The 15,301-nt window shown below is 48.9% G+C and overlaps 1 protein-coding gene across 3 annotated transcripts in view; it reads left to right on the top strand.

The window, feature by feature from the left end:
* The window catches only part of SCARA5 (scavenger receptor class A member 5), a 93,951-nt gene that overhangs the window by 60,851 nt on the left and 17,799 nt on the right, over window positions 1-15,301 (top strand). For all 3 annotated transcript variants that reach the window (XM_016144650.2, XM_016144651.2, XM_016144649.2), the window contains exons 5-7: window positions 6,596-6,676; window positions 8,426-8,524; window positions 10,287-10,343. In XM_016144650.2, coding sequence (XP_016000136.2) covers window positions 6,596-6,676; window positions 8,426-8,524; window positions 10,287-10,343 — 237 coding nt within the window. The remainder of the gene's footprint in view (window positions 1-6,595; window positions 6,677-8,425; window positions 8,525-10,286; window positions 10,344-15,301) is intronic.

Below are 15,301 nucleotides of genomic sequence, written 5' to 3'. Positions count from 1 at the left end.
CTATTTTATAGATGTGAAACTTGAATAACTTTCCCACTGTTTCTTGTGCAATTGGCAAGTGGCAAAACCAAGGTCTGAAAGTGGGTCTTTCTGGCTCAAAAACCACGTTTTTTTTGTCATTGACCATCCTGCTTTCCAGGTGGAGAGAAACCAGCTATGAGCAATGAAGAGAGAAGGGAGCATGGTGCCCTGGGCTCTGTTCCTGTATTTGGGGGGTAGTCCCTCCCAGGCTCTCCCCACACCCCTGTCTCATGGTTGCCAGGGTCCCAGTTGGTATGATCAAAGAGGATTGTGTTTGGCATGTCTGAATGTAATTACTATTCAACTTTAATGAGACAAAGCTCTATTTTGGCTTTTGAATATGGAATGTTTTACCAGATAAGCTCCCACACATTTATGTACTGCTACCTAGAGTGGCTGTTCTGCCCTAACTTTGTTTCCACTCTTAGTCTTTACACACACACACACACACACACACACACACACACACACACACACTGCCCTTTCCTGACTCAGAATCCACAAATACTTAACTATGTATTTTTCAAATATGAGCTTATTTATGTTATTCTCGAGCTTGACCCCAAATGGTTTTCATTCTCTCGCTTTGTTATACAGTTTTCTATGAATTTTGTCTCCAGTTTGTCTTTTGTGTACATTCACAGCAGTACTTTCTGTTTTCTGCTGTGGGTTTTCAGCATTAATCAGGTCTGTTGGAATCTGTGGCTTTGCAAGCAGCAGAGAGAGAATTTAGATGATCCGAAAGAGGAGGCAAACCAGGAGAGGAAAAGGAACCAGAGGGGAAAAGAAAACAATGAGAAGGAAAGATAACCAGAGAAGGGAGGCACACCTGGAAGGGGGGAGGTGTGGGCAAAGGCCCGAAGGCGGAACTCTGCAGGCGTATTCAGATGGCTCTGTTTGTGAGTTGGTTGTTTTATAAACTCCTAGAGCTAGAGTGATAACAGGTCTCTGAAATCGCCTAGGTCACTCTGCTTGTTTTGTAGTTGAGGACCCTGAGGCCCAGAGGGGGAAATGTCTTCCCCAAGTCAAATCTGGAGCCAGTGGCCCCGTTGGGACTAGGAAACACATCTCTCGATTCAGGAAAACAAGTTGGCAAAGCAAATTAACCCGTGGGCTGCTTTTTCGAGAAAAAGAACACTATCTAGTAGATTCGAGAGTCCAGTCTGACAAGTGTTTACGAAGGGATGGCGTAACGTTGTGGAGCCCTGGATTCCAGGCTCAAACTTTGAAACTTTGGCTTCCAGTGAATAGGAAATATGTTGAAGGTGTTGAGTGTCTCTGATCAGAGCAACATGGCAATAGTGTTTCTCTTCCGCCAAGGATTGGGAAGCATGGGCCGAGGGGCGACTTTCTGGGCGGGTTGTATGGCGCTCGGTCGTTTCACCGTCCACATCTGCCTCTACCGGGAAGTGGAGAACATGCTGTGAAAATGAGTCATTGCGCCCAGCTTGCCCACCACACTTCTGGGCCCAAGGTTCCTCCGCAGCGAGATGGGGCCCACAGTCCCTGCCCCATGCACATGCTCAGGGTGGCGGAGAGGATGCCAGGAATGAGGGAAGTGGCTGAGCTCACGACAGCGTAAAGGTAACGGCATTGAGCATCCAGTGCCCCAGTGACATCAAGGGAATAGAACTCGAGCCATTAAGTAAGGGACTCCACCTCTGTCAGCCACCCCAGGGATTAGCATGGTTCTGGGGGTGGTGTTTACATTCGGATTTTGGTCACTGTGTTGCTGGCGCCAGGCCCACTTAATCAGCTCTCAAGGGAATTTGTTCTTGGCAGGTCACTTGTCCAGATTCTGGCACACGCGCGTCCCCCACCCCATCACTAGCTCCAGGATCCGGGAAGGGAGAACGAGTTGCTTTTCCCTCCCTGTGCGCGGATTCCCAGAAGAATCCTGGTGTTTCTCCCAAACATTGTTCTGTTCTGGAGATGCTTCCAGCTGGAGCAGCTCATGGGCAGCCTGCGTGAGGGCGGAACTGCCCCCGGGGCAATGTGGGGCAGTAGACGAGACTGGCGGAGGGCTCCGAGAGGGGACCCCGGGCACGGGGGTCCCATTCCCCAGGCCCTCTCTAAGAAGCAGTTAGGAAGGAGTTGCTGGCACCCCGGAACATATAGGCACAGCAGTGGGGACTCTGGGGCTATTTTCGCGATGGAGGAGAAGCAGACCCTGCTCCCCTGTGTCCGAGCCCACCTCCGTGCTCTGGCCTGCTCCAGTGCTAGAAAAGGTGAGAAGGCAACAGTGTACAAAGTCGAAAAGTTAAAAAGCTTATCTAGATAGCACTGGGACCGCTGATACCACAATGGCCTCTACGACCGCCCAGAAGCCATTCTTTGAGTCTCTAGTGTGTGCCGGGTGCTGTGTGAAGCGCAGGGCCACAGAGTGGGTGCCTCCACCCCCGCAGAGGGACTAATCTCCTTGGGGACCACAATCCAGGGTGAGTGACAGTGCCCCACAAGTGGGCACAGGTGGCCCAACCAGGGTCAGGGGCATCCCCCCATGCATGCAGAGTTCATGCATAGTGATGCCTGAGGCTCCTTCCAGCTCTGAGATTTGGGGGCTCTGTCCTGGCGCCCTAAGAGATCAGAAGGGTGCACATGAAGGTGAGTCCCTGGGCTAAGATGACAAGGATTCTTGGAAAGGAGAGGATTGGGAGTCATCACGAGAAGACTGTTTTTGCTGAGGTGAAAGAGAGTTTGTGCCCAGAAGCATCCCACTGTAAGTTTGCAGAAGGGATCACTTGGGAATGACCTGCAGGGGTCTCCAACAGAGGGGACCATAGCACATCGTCCTGTGGGGGGCCTCTGAGGGTTCTGAGTTCACTTGATTCTGATGAGATTAATCAACAGCAGTGCTCAGAAGGCTTGGAGAGAGAGACTGGAGGCAAGCAGGTGCCAACGGCCGGGAGTGAGGCCAGGAGGACCTTGCTGTGCTTGGTGGCAGTGAGGAAGGAGGTAGAGACGGGACACGGGAATTACCTCAGTGACAGGCCTTGAAGAGTGAGTGACAGGGTAGGGAAGGCAGAGGAAAGGGAGAAGTCGCAAAGCAAGCTTAAGATTTTCAGCCAGGATTCCAGAGAAAATGATAAAAAGCCAGGCCCTGAGAGGGCATTACCCACGGACAGCAATGATTTGAAGACACGCTTGGTCCTGAGAGCCCCAGGCAGCCTGGCCGCACGAGACTCACACTGGCCCCATTTTAGGCCGCTCTGAGTCTGCTGAGAAGGTTCAGAAACCAGGGCCCACCTTTACTACTCACCCCAACCTTTACCCAATAATCTCTAGTAAAGGCCCTCGCTTACCATTCATAGTGTCTTAAAAACTGTGTCCACGTATAGAATGTTTTTCAGACCTGTCTCTGCCTGAATGATCCAGCCAAGCTTGGCAGGGTGATTTCAGGTGCAACTTAGAATCCCCATACACAGTTGTCTAAGAATAGTTCTGATGAAGTGTTATACAAAGTGGGATACAGATGTTCAAGGATGACCTTGCTACTCGAAGGTTACCAAGGCCCTTTATAGCCACTCTGTTTTTTAATCCACTTCTCACTATAAATGCCTGGCAAAGGAATTTTTACTTAGATTTTTGTAGAACCAGGACATGAACTCAAGATGCTCCATATTCATACTCGGCTCCCACCTTCCAAATGATGTTTGCCACCCTGATGTCCCACCATTAAGGTCATTCCACTGGGCAGCATCCTCCCCTTGTGAGAATTACTCTTGGGAATATCCGTACCTTGAGTCACATCCGCATCAGAGCCAGTAGAACAAGTTGGAGTGTTTGATCCATTGCGTTCTTAACCAGCTCAATTTCTGGAGCCCTGTGTCCCACAAGGAGAGGGGTGGAGTGGGCAAAGGAGAGTGAAAAGTGGCGGGGTGCACTGGGGGACAGAGGTCCAGCCCCGTGGCAGCTCAAGGAGTGCGGAGATCCGGGAACCTCTCTCAGTGCCCTTTCTGTAGCCTTAACCTGGCCAGGAGATTGCCCCAAAGGGAAGCTCATTCGCTTCTTCACGATGTCTTTCCTTTGCTGTATATTCTTAGGTGTGTTCCAAACAGGTTCTTTGCCTCAACTCTGTCACCTGAAAAGTGAGATCATCAATATGGCTAGTCTGACTTTGCTTTTCTTTACAGAAAAGAGGAAGCTGGCTCCAAAACCCAGTCCTCCTTAAATGATTCGTGTGACTCGTGCATTTTAAAATTGTCGATTACTTTTTCTCTGTGCATGTGCCATTGAATTATTAAATAGCTGTCAACTTTGGTTAGGGTCTGAGGAGAGTGCCAACTTTTGGAATGTATCAGTACATCTTGATCTTGGCCTCACGGTTGTTTTGTATGTATTAACACCCTCTGATCTCATACACTCATTCATTCATCAATTATTTATTGTGCAAGACATTACTGCTATGCCGTGGGTATACACGTTCCCATAACAAAAGTACCACGAGCTCGAAGGCTTAAAACAACAGAAATTCTCTCATAGTTCTGGAGGCTGGAGGTCTGAAATCAAAGGGGCCCCAGGGCCATCCTCCCTCCGACAGCTTGAGGATCCTACTTGGCCTCTTGCAAACTTCTGATGTTGCAAGAATCCTTGGTGTTCCTTGGCTTGTAGATACATCACTCCGGTATCTGTCTCCATCGTCACGCGGCATTCTCCCCATGTGGCTATCTGTGTTTTCTCTTCTAATAACAAATACTAGTCATTGGGTCAGGGCCCACTCTACTCCAGTATGACCTTATGCTAACTGATTACATCTGCGAAAAACCCTGTTTCCAAATAAGGCCGCATTCTGAGGTTCTGGGTGGACGTGCGTTTTGAGGGGACGCTCTTCAACTCAGTGCATTTTCCTTGGTCCTCCTTTTCTCTCACAAAGCAGCAGCCGTGGAGAGCTTAGAGTCTGGATCTTCACCGCTGGAACAGGGATGTCGAGGATGTAGTCCTGTCAGGGAGCTGGCAATTTGTTAGGAAAATGAGGGCGCATACACTTATGACTACAGGGCAAGGCAGTGTGAGGTAAATGTCAAATGGCACCGAGTACGTGCGTTCGAACAGGCTGTGCCTGCTTTCAGCAGAAACGACGGATCAGAGGAGGTTTGGCCAAGAAGGTGGCAAGGAGCAGCCTTGGGAGGGGTGGGGGCAGGCGGTGATAGCAGGTTGATTCCCTGCCTCGCCAGCCTGGGAACCGCAGGCCGCGGGGGTGGGAAGTTTCAGTTTGCATTCTGGAAACGGCAAGAGGGCTAGGGTGATGAGTGAGGCGGAGGGCCAAACAGCCCTGCGTTGGAACTACAGCTCCTTCCCTTGCTAGCTGCCTGTGTGGCCTCAGACGAGTAACTTCAACACCCAGTATTGTTGTGGAGACTGAAACAGACACTAGAATTCCTGCCACACTGAAGTCTTGCCCTGGAAGGAAGCCCCGCTCAGGAGCAATTAGAAACCCCCCTTTCATCCAGGTGCTTCAGCCAGAATCTGAACATGATCCTGGCAGCCTCCCCTGCCTTCACCTATGCTGAGCCGCGTCTGTCTCTCCTGCTTCCAACCAATGGCCCACATCCCTCCCCGCCACCGCTTTCCTAATTCAGGGCTTCATCACCTCTCACCTGGGTGCAGCCTCTCCTTGGCCCCCCTGCCTCTGCTTTCCCTGTTGTTTCAACCCATTTTCCAGCATCGCAGCCTGAGTGGTCTTCCTTCTGTGCAATCTGATCATGCATTTCTCTCAGCCGCCCCCGCCCCCCGCCCGCCCCCATCAGGCCTGGTGCCCTCAGGGTCAAGCCCAGCACTTAGGCCAGGCCTTCAGGACCTCTGCTTTCTCATCCTTCGTATCCCAGCTTCTAATCCCATCATGGCTCGTATATCTCTTTCTTTAAGCTCTTGTAGGGACTGTTCACTCTGCCTGGAACTAGCCCCTTTTGCTCGGTCTCAGTCTGTTCGGGCTGCTATAACAACCTACCACAAACTGGGTAACTTAAACAGCAGACATTTCTTTCTCACAGTTGTGGAGGCTGGAAGTCTGGGGTCAGGGCGCTGGCATGGTTGGGTTCTGGTGAGAGCCCTCTTTCTGGTTTGCAGACAGCCACCTTCTTGCTATATCCTTCTATGACAGAGAAAGTATGCTCCCCAGTGAGAGGGTGGAAGGGAGCGAGAGAAATCTCTGGTGGCTCTTCTTACAAGGGCACTAATCTCATCATCAGGGCCCCATCCTCATGACCTCGTCTAACCCTAATCACCACCCAAAGGCCCCACCTCCTAACACCAGCACCCTGGAGGATCAGGGTTTCAACACATGCATTTGGAAGACACATAGACATTCAGTTCATCACACACCCCTACTTCTCCTTTTGCTTATTAGTCATCTTCTATTCCACATTGAGATTTCACCCTGGATATTACTTCTTCCACGAAGCTTTCCCTGATTGCTCTACTGCACACATATAAGACTGGGCAGGGTAGAGTCCTGGATGCTTCTAAAGCATCATGCTGATTCTTCCTCTCTAAAGAAGGGATTTGTATTTCCTCTTCAAGTGCCCTGTTCCAAAAAGCTGCCCTCTAACATTGGTTCTCTTTGTAACCCCTTTAGGACCACCAGGCCCCAAAGGTGATCAGGGTGACGAAGGGAAGGAAGGCGAGCCTGGAACCCCTGGATTACCTGGACTTCGAGGTAATAAGGAGACCTCCAGGAGGAACCTGGGCACACCAGGAAGGGGAAGGGCCTCCAATCCATCGCTGACCCACTGCCTTCTCATTGGTATCGGTGGCGGGGCTCCCTGGGAGAGTGCCCAATCAAATCAGCCTCGAATGCTCTGTTCTGTTAAGAGACTAATAGGTTGTTGGCATAACAATAGGATGGAGCAAACACTTCTTCATAGAAAACATCAGGATCTAAAGGAAATGAGAGGCTCATAGCTCCCTGAAGCCATTCCTAAGGCAGGAGTCAGGGTCTGTGTGACCAGAGCTTTCAGAAGGAATTGAGGGTATTCTGTGATCTGGACCAACTCTCCAGGTATGCTGTGCCTCCTTCAGTGTTTATCAGGGAAACGGTGCGTGTTTGTTTATATGAGGAGTCATACCTCCGAACCATCTCCTTCCTAAATCTCTAAGGAGGCTGCAGACAGGAGAGGAAGTAGAGGCTGGCGGAGGGAGAGCCCGTGGCCGGGGCTCCACTCCCAGCCTCCCGCCCCCAGGAAAGCCCCTACTCAAAATTGAGAAGGCCCAAGGGGTGTCTGTGCTGCAGAACCCTTTTTTCTGCCTTAGCGAATTAGAGGATGGGGAGCTCCGGGCACATCCTGCGTTAGATCCACGATTCTGAGGCAACCGGGCCATTGGACCTAGGAACATTGTGTTAGGAAGGAAAGAAAGAAATTAAGCCCTTCTCTGAGGTCCCGCCACCCTCTTAGGGCCACCTGTCCTCTGGAGGAATGATTAGTAGGAGACAGTTTCTCCCTATCACAGAAAAAGCCCAAAGAAAACCAACTAACAACCACAGCAGGAAAGAACAATTAGTAATTAATTAAAGCTGCTCTGCTTTGCAGAAATAACTGTGAGCTTAGGTCAGGAGCTTGGGGGCCCAGGCCTGTCACATTTGTTGATTCTGGCTCTCCCTGGTGACATGCGGGGGTGGGGGTGGAGGGGGGACAGCAATGGGGCCTCATGTCGGAGCCCTGGGGTCTGGCCTGGTAGCAGGGCGTCCATCTTGTTTACTGACTTTCTTCCTCTCTCTAGTCTATGATTCCCATCCCGAGACTTCCCGGTGTTTACAAGAAAAGGATCTTTTTGATTTTTTTCCTAAATACATCTTCCTCCCACCCCGAGTACCAGTAAGCTCTTTTAATCAGTGTGAGATGAAGCTGACCGACAGGGGTCTTTTAATTCAAAAAGACCAGGACTCAGTTCCTGCCTCTCTGCTGCATGACGATGGGCAGGTTACTTAATTTCTGAGCCTCAGCTTCCTCACTTGTAACACAGGTGAAATAATATTTACCTCAGTTTACGGTGAGGATTAGATCAAATGCTTTATACAAAGCATCCAGAACAGTGCCTGGCACTTAGAAAATGCTCCAAAAAATAAAAATAAAAATAAAAAAAGTTTGCAAACCTAAATCTCCAGCACAGCTGAAGGTAAAGGGACATCTCCTGAATGGGGTTGGCACCAGCACCGTCACTCACAATAGAATTAAGTCTTTCTGGGGTAAGGGCCTAACCGAACTGAATAAAAGGTGCTGTTGGGGAAGGTTTGAATTGACCTTTGACACACCGCTTTTGTAGCATCTTTAAATTACCTGAGAGAACCAGGAAGCAGAGGCAGGCACGGGGAGGCACATGGTCGAGGTCAGCTGCTGAGCTGGATGACCTCTCAGGGCCCTTTCAGTTCAGAGTCTGAGGCTCTCCAGTTTGTCTCTTGTCTCCCCAGGTCTTCCAGGGGAGAGAGGAACCCCAGGACTGCCTGGCCCCAAGGGCGATGATGGGAAGCCGGGAGCCACAGGAACAATGGGCATGCGTGGGTTCAAAGGTAATGACGGTCTCTGAGCACCCCTGCTCGTCAGCATGGGCATTGGAGTGAATGGACTGGCTTCAAATTCTGGCTGCCACTGACCGGCTAAGTGGCCTCGAGCAAGTCATTTAATCTCGTCATCGGACACCACTTTCTTCATCAAAAAGCTAGAAATCCTTATGATACCATATTTCACAGGACTGTCACGAGGATTAAATGGGATATGCATGTGTAAAAACACTTTGTAAACTCTAAAGTGCTGTAGAAATGCAAGGGAGAACCAGGATTACTACTGGCTGTAGCTCAGAGGAAGCCACGCCAGGAAAGTGGGCCCGCAGGAGAGACCCAGAGGCCGCAGACTTGGGACAGCCACCTCCTCTCCAGCACTGCCGGATTCCTCACAGGACTGTGAGGAATTTATTTTTATTCCCCAGACATTTCAAACTTAAATCAGTTCTCAGCTTTGCATTACCAAATAGTGTTTCTTCCGACTTTTCCCTTTTTATTGCTAGTTGCCTCGTTCTGTGTTAGGGGACCCCACTTTATAGTCAGTCCCTGTCTTTTCATGTTCATTTCAAAAGCATCCAGACCTATCATCATTGCAGAAGAAGACAAGGAAACGTGATAGTCTTCCTCCAGACTCCGCCTCTCACTTGTTAAAATGAAGCCTAAGAAAGACATTCTGCTAATCATTCCCACCCCACATCCAGGATGGACTCTGAATCTTGCATCAGCATCTCTGGGAACTTTTATTTCACTTTCCAGCTGGTGATTAAACAGCCTGAGGTTTTCCGTCCTTTTATGATCCGCATTTTTTATAATCGACTTTAAAACAGATTACCAAAGCAGCACATGCTTGTTGAAAAACTGTAACCATACAGAAGTGTAGAAAGTGTAAAGTAAAAAGTGAGTCCCCTCGCCCTAGGTCCCTTAGGCTGTTATTCTTTAGAATAACTACTGTAAACAGTTTGGAGCATATCCTGCCAAACCTTTTTCTCAGCATATTCATGTTTACATATATGGTTGCCTTGTTTTTTCTTAAAAACAAAAAAAAAACAAACAAAAACTTGAATCACACTTGGCATCCTCCTCTGAAACTTGTTGGCTTGATTTTTTTCACCAGACGATATGCCATGAACTTTGATTTGCAGATATCTTTATGGAGGTACTTGGAATAGAATTCTTTGGTCATTTTAACCTTTGCATGAGTGGTGTCAGAGCCTACTACATTTTCGTAGAGTAGGATGCTAACTGGGAAAAGAGCCTTCTCTGGTTTTTTAACCATATCCTGGGAAAGAAATTTCACAATTCCTGGGGCCTCTCCCTCATGTTTTATAGCCTCACCCACAGGTAAATCTGCCTGACACATAACCTATGTCTCTCCCTACGTAACTGAAGACCTGCCCTCCTTTTCTCCTCCTATGCTTATAACTTGGATGTGGACTTCCAGACCCTTGATTATTTAATAGGAACGTCTTTGCTTTGTCTTCTTCCTGTTGAATATCACTACTGCTTTGGTCTGTGCTGCACCGCTTTGCTAAGTGTTAACGAGGAGGGAAGGAAATTCCTCATCTGGGGCCCTCCCCTTCCTGGGGTGACCAGAACCTGACAGCGGAATTAGCTCAAGCTTTTTTTTCCATCATGCCATGCCCTCCAGAGCTACTGGCTCCTGCCTGAGGTTCTCTCTGGTCTCGGGTTAATAAGTCTTCTGCATATCGTACTTTATTTACCATTAAGATTTACTTCCATTTCTAATGCCAGTTTTCCTCCTCCCTTTCAGGTGACCGAGGCCCAAAAGGAGAGAAAGGAGAGAAAGGAGACAGAGCAGGAGATGCCAGTAAGAAAATTCTGTTGGGGTCGCTGGATTCTGTGTCAGCACAGGCGTAGCTGTCACCCAAGCAGCCCCAAAAGTTTGGGGGTCCAGAGGTGGATCCATGGGCCACAGCTTTAGTGTCAAAGGAGCCCCACTACCTGGTCCAGCAAGAGATAAGTGCATTCCAGGGGCATGCGCCACATTTTCAGATGTGATCTAAGCCCAATGGTTGTGTGGACGGATCGGGGGTGCAGACTGCCTGGGCTTCCTTCCGGCTGCCTCACTAGCTAGATACGTAATCTCTGTGCCTTAGTTTTCTCACCTATAGAATGAGGATAAGAAGAGTCTTTACCTCTTAGGATCGTTGTGAGCATTAAGTGAGTTAATCCACATGAAGTGTTTATTACAATGCCTGGACATGTGGTTGGGACTCAGTAATGTTCACTGTTATCGTTCTATGTAATACACCAGTTCAGACATACTTCCTAAAATCACCGGAGATGCTCACTAAAATTCAGTTACTGGGCTCATTAAAACACATGACTTCCCTGAGTACCTACATGAGGAAAGGTGTAGAGGCAAAGTAGAATCTCTGGATTTTCTCCTTTGCTGCTAACTGAGCAGAGATGGCGAGAGATCTCAGTATGCGGCAGGCCACCAAGTCTAGGAATGGGCATCTTTCTGATGAGGGTCCTTCCTCAGATGTTTACAAGGGAAGCCAGTCTACCTAGCTGACACTCTTTTCTAGGGTTTATTTCCTCCCTCCTTCCCCCAAAGGGCTACATGTAGAACCTTGGAGAGACTGCCAGAGAAGAATGAAGTCTCCCAGCCAAGCCTCAGTGAATAGCGTCTCCTAGCCAAGTAGCGAAAAAATATCAGCGTCTAGTATTTGTTGGTCTCTGAAATGCTGCCACCCTGTGTGAGGCATAAGCGGATTTTCCTCTTCCAGGACATCTTTGCTCCAGCCTTGGCTCTCTAGGGAGTCTGGGCTGGGAGACAGCGCCTGCCTCCAGGTTCTGCTGTAGACACTCATGTACCTCTGCAGGTTCACTCTTTGGACCCAGACTGAGGGTTTCCCTAGGGCCGATCTTCTTTGGTTTGGGTAGGCCCTTACCCAAACCAAAGCCATGCAGGACCAGAAGGAGACCTCACTCCTCAGTAGTGTTCTTTCCAAAGGTCTCTCGAAACTTGCCTCCTCCTTCCTCAGCCCTTCCTTTTTCCGGGGCAGTGATTAAGGATTAAATAGGAAAAATGTACATGATAGCACTTTGTCACTTCTGAGGACGAGGTATGCCTACACTTACCCTAGACTCCACACGCTCACCTCACCTTAGATGCTGTAATCCACACAGCAATATATGTTCTTGGCAGTCTTCCTAGCATTATCTAGAGTCCCTTTCAAGGGCAGCCAAAGGCTAAACTAGGAGTGTCCCGGCTACATGAGATCTGTTGGACCCTGCAGGAGCCAAAAGGAAAATTTTGATGGCAGAGGAAGGGAGTCTGGATATGATCTAGGACATCTGCAATATATCTAAGTCACATTTATGAATTGGGCTGGGCACCATACTTTGTCTTTGGGTTGCTGCCTTCTCCTGTTCTCTTTGTTGACTGTGCTCTGATGGAATGCTGCCAAGGTAGCTGAGAAGGACCATGGCATTTAGCTGTGTGAAATAAACAACTCCTGATGGGGTGGCAGGAAGGGAGGAGCTGTGGAAAGATGACCTTTAGAGGGAGATCAGAAACGCTGCCCACGTGCCAGAGGGGTGCTTGTCAGGAACTCTTTGGCAACTGTTCTTCAGCTGAGTTGAGAGGACAGAGGAGGTCTGCACTGGCCGAGCCTGGGGAGAGGTGGTGGTCATCAGTCACCATGAATCCCGAGGATGCTTTCATCACTGTTAAACATGTCTCTGTGGACCCGGCTGGCTGGGCTCTGCACTTGAATTGGGCTCTGAGGCTGGGGGCGCACGGTACGTGAGGTGGGAGCTGAGCCAGTGGTGCGGGGCTCCCCTAGGCACGGGTAGGGAGCTTGGGGAAAAAGGCGTCTAATCCACTTGGCCCTGGAGCCTATTGATTACACCGAAAGAGGCTGATGTAAGTTCTGGACAGCCCCGTCTCAGGGACTGCTGGCATTTCTCCCTGCCCTGAAGAGGCTACACCCTCACTGGAGCCCAGAGGTCAAACAACAGCCCTTGCACAAAGCTTCTCCTTCCTGCCCCGTGACAAGGCCCAAAACTGTCACCATCAGTGGTAGACTGGGGCAGAAAGAGATGATGCCATCAACAGGAAGTTTTCACACAGTGCACGGAGGAATATGGGAGACACACAGGAATTGTCGAACAACAAAACTGGAGGCTGTTCATTCATCTCCCCATTTTCAGAGGCCCTGAGTGGAGAGCTCACTCTCCCAAGGCAAGGGCAGAGGTGGAACCGAAAACCTAGGCCTCTGACTTCTGATTCTGGAATGAGAGCTTAGGCCCCTGATCTTGAAGAGTAAGGTTGGGCTCCTTAAAAGCCCTAGCGGTATGAATTTCGGGGTGTTAGTGGGGGCCATAGCAGCAGTTCGGGGCTGAGATCTGTGCCTTCCCACGGCCTCCACTCCCTGGCCTGCCGCTGACCACGTCAAACCCACACTGTGTTCAGGCTCCTGATTAGTTTCCGGAACTCCAGTCCTAGAGGCATTACCTGGACCCCTAGGACTGAGGCTCTGAGGGGGAAGCCAAGGATCATCTTTCAGAAAACTGCAGAAATTCTGACCCACGCTGAGTGCCCGCTTCTGGGGGTTTCTTAGTCGTTCCCTGGGCCCCAAGCAGCCCTGCGTAAGACCTGACAGGTAGGAAGAAGGGGTTGGCAGCGCTAACCTTCTTCAAAAAGGATACGGTGGAGGACAGACCCTCCTCCCGTAACCCAGCTTGCGCTCAGGCCACGGAACCTTACCAGACAGCTCCCACCTTTAGCAGCACGAACCTAAAGTTCCAGCAGGTGGAGTTGTTACTACATGAAAGGGATTGGTGAGAAAAATCAGAAAGACATCCCTCGGTTCAGAATGCGAAAATGCTTATTTCCTTCAAAGAGGGCTTTATAAGAGAGGTCTTCTCGGTACCCATGTTTTAGGTTGATATTACATATTTTTTTCAAGATCTTGCCGTTGTTTACCCATGTTTTGGTCTGGAGTCAGGATTTTAGAGTTGGGTAGGGTTTCAGATCAACTCTTCTCCCTCTCCCAAGCCCGCCCTACCAGCTCTGAACAAGGACCAAGAACAGAGAGACCTCCCACAGTCCCTGAGCTAGGTCATGGCCAAACTGTGCCTAGAATTCAGATCTCCTGATTTCTACTTGATGAGAGGTAAAATTTTTGTTTTGTTTTGTTTAAAGCAAGAGTGATATCAGTCATTCTGTTAGATGTTTGGCTTTTGGGAATTTGGCCAGGGGGTGGGGGGAACAGTTATATATATACATCTCAAGGCAGAAAGACATTTGTTTTACCCTCGTATATGGTCCATTTGCAAGAAAAATAAATAGGTTTTTTGTTTTTTGTTTTTTGTTTTTTTTGCAGCTAGCGGGTTGGTAAAGGATCTAGTTTAGTTTAAGCCCCACAGCCTGAATTTAAAGTAGAATCTACATTCAGATTGTTTAAAATTTTTTCCTCAATTTGCTTTCATGTGGAAAAAAATATGCAAAACAACTCAGGGGTCAGTTCTAAGTCAGGGTGTGTTAATAGTTATCAGTAGCATCTCAGAAAACTTGAAGAATGTTTAACATCTTGTGTGCGTGTGTTTAATATTTAGGGAAATAAGTTAGGGGGCAGTAGGCACCCCATTATGCAGTATAAGCCCAAAATAAGTTATCAGGATGGTGGCTTCTAGACAGTATTTTTCCCAAGATACTAAAATGTTTCCATCTCTGTTTTAGAATAAAGAGTGCAAAGAGAGTGCTTTAGAGTTCATGAATTTCCTTCCTCCTCTCCCTATACCTACAGTCGGCTGCAAGCAGTGGCTCCAGGAATCTGTTTAGGATATTGTAGCACCAGAAGTTAGCATTTTTTCCAACACGAGAGAGACAGCTACTAGACTATGCAATGATATTTCTTTACAAACTTAACTGCACATACGTCCTTAATACCTCATACAACTTTAATACCCCAGCAACAGCATGATTTAAAAGTAAACCACACTTAAGAAAAATTAACCATTCACGTAATACTATCAACAACCTCGTACCTGGCACTATGGGGAGAAAAGTTTCTCTGCACATTATTTCACTTAATTGTCGCAGTGATATTCAGGAGGCATGATGACATGCATGTAAGAGAGATGAGGAAGCTGAGGGAAGAGGGTAAGGAGCCTGCCGGAAGTCACCAGAGTTCATAAGAATTGAAGCCAGGACACAGATCGGGCCTGTCTAGCCCAGAGTCCTTTTGCTACCCTTGGGTTATCTTTTACTCTCCTGGCCTTTGACAACGTGGGGTCCTCATGGGCCACTCTGTCTGTTCTTAGTGGTTTATCTGGAGGTGCTAATTCCCTCCTCAGCAATTCTCAGTTACTTTTAAGGGACCCTGCCCTGTCTCAGAGTTTGCTCTTCATTTCTCCAAGCCTTGGCTGCCTGACCTGCTTCTGTGGCTCTGAGACAGGCCACAGCAAACTTCTCACTGGGTGGTAGGAGCGGGGTGTACTCTGCATCTGCCAGCAAAGCCCTGCCCGCCTTGCTTACTATTCCTGTTCTTGTGATTGTTTGAACTGAGCACGGTAGCCTTCCTGAGATAACCTGTGCGGAAGGAAGCACCTGGCACGTATCCGGCAGTGTCGATTCACTCACGCATTTGTTCGGTCTGTGCATTCATTCATTCCTTCTCTCCAGCCTTGCAGAGTGAGTGCTGGGCAGATGCAAATACCCAAGCACATGTGGAGATAGAGAGAAGAGTGTTTTTCAAATATGTCCTCCCCTAAATTTATATCTAGTCACACCGAAAATACACAGGGACACAA

This window comes from Rousettus aegyptiacus, unplaced genomic scaffold (genome assembly GCF_014176215.1).
Source record: "Rousettus aegyptiacus isolate mRouAeg1 unplaced genomic scaffold, mRouAeg1.p scaffold_m13_p_16, whole genome shotgun sequence".
NCBI lineage: Eukaryota > Metazoa > Chordata > Mammalia > Chiroptera > Pteropodidae > Rousettus > Rousettus aegyptiacus.
This window is presented reverse-complemented; position numbering and strand designations above follow the sequence as displayed.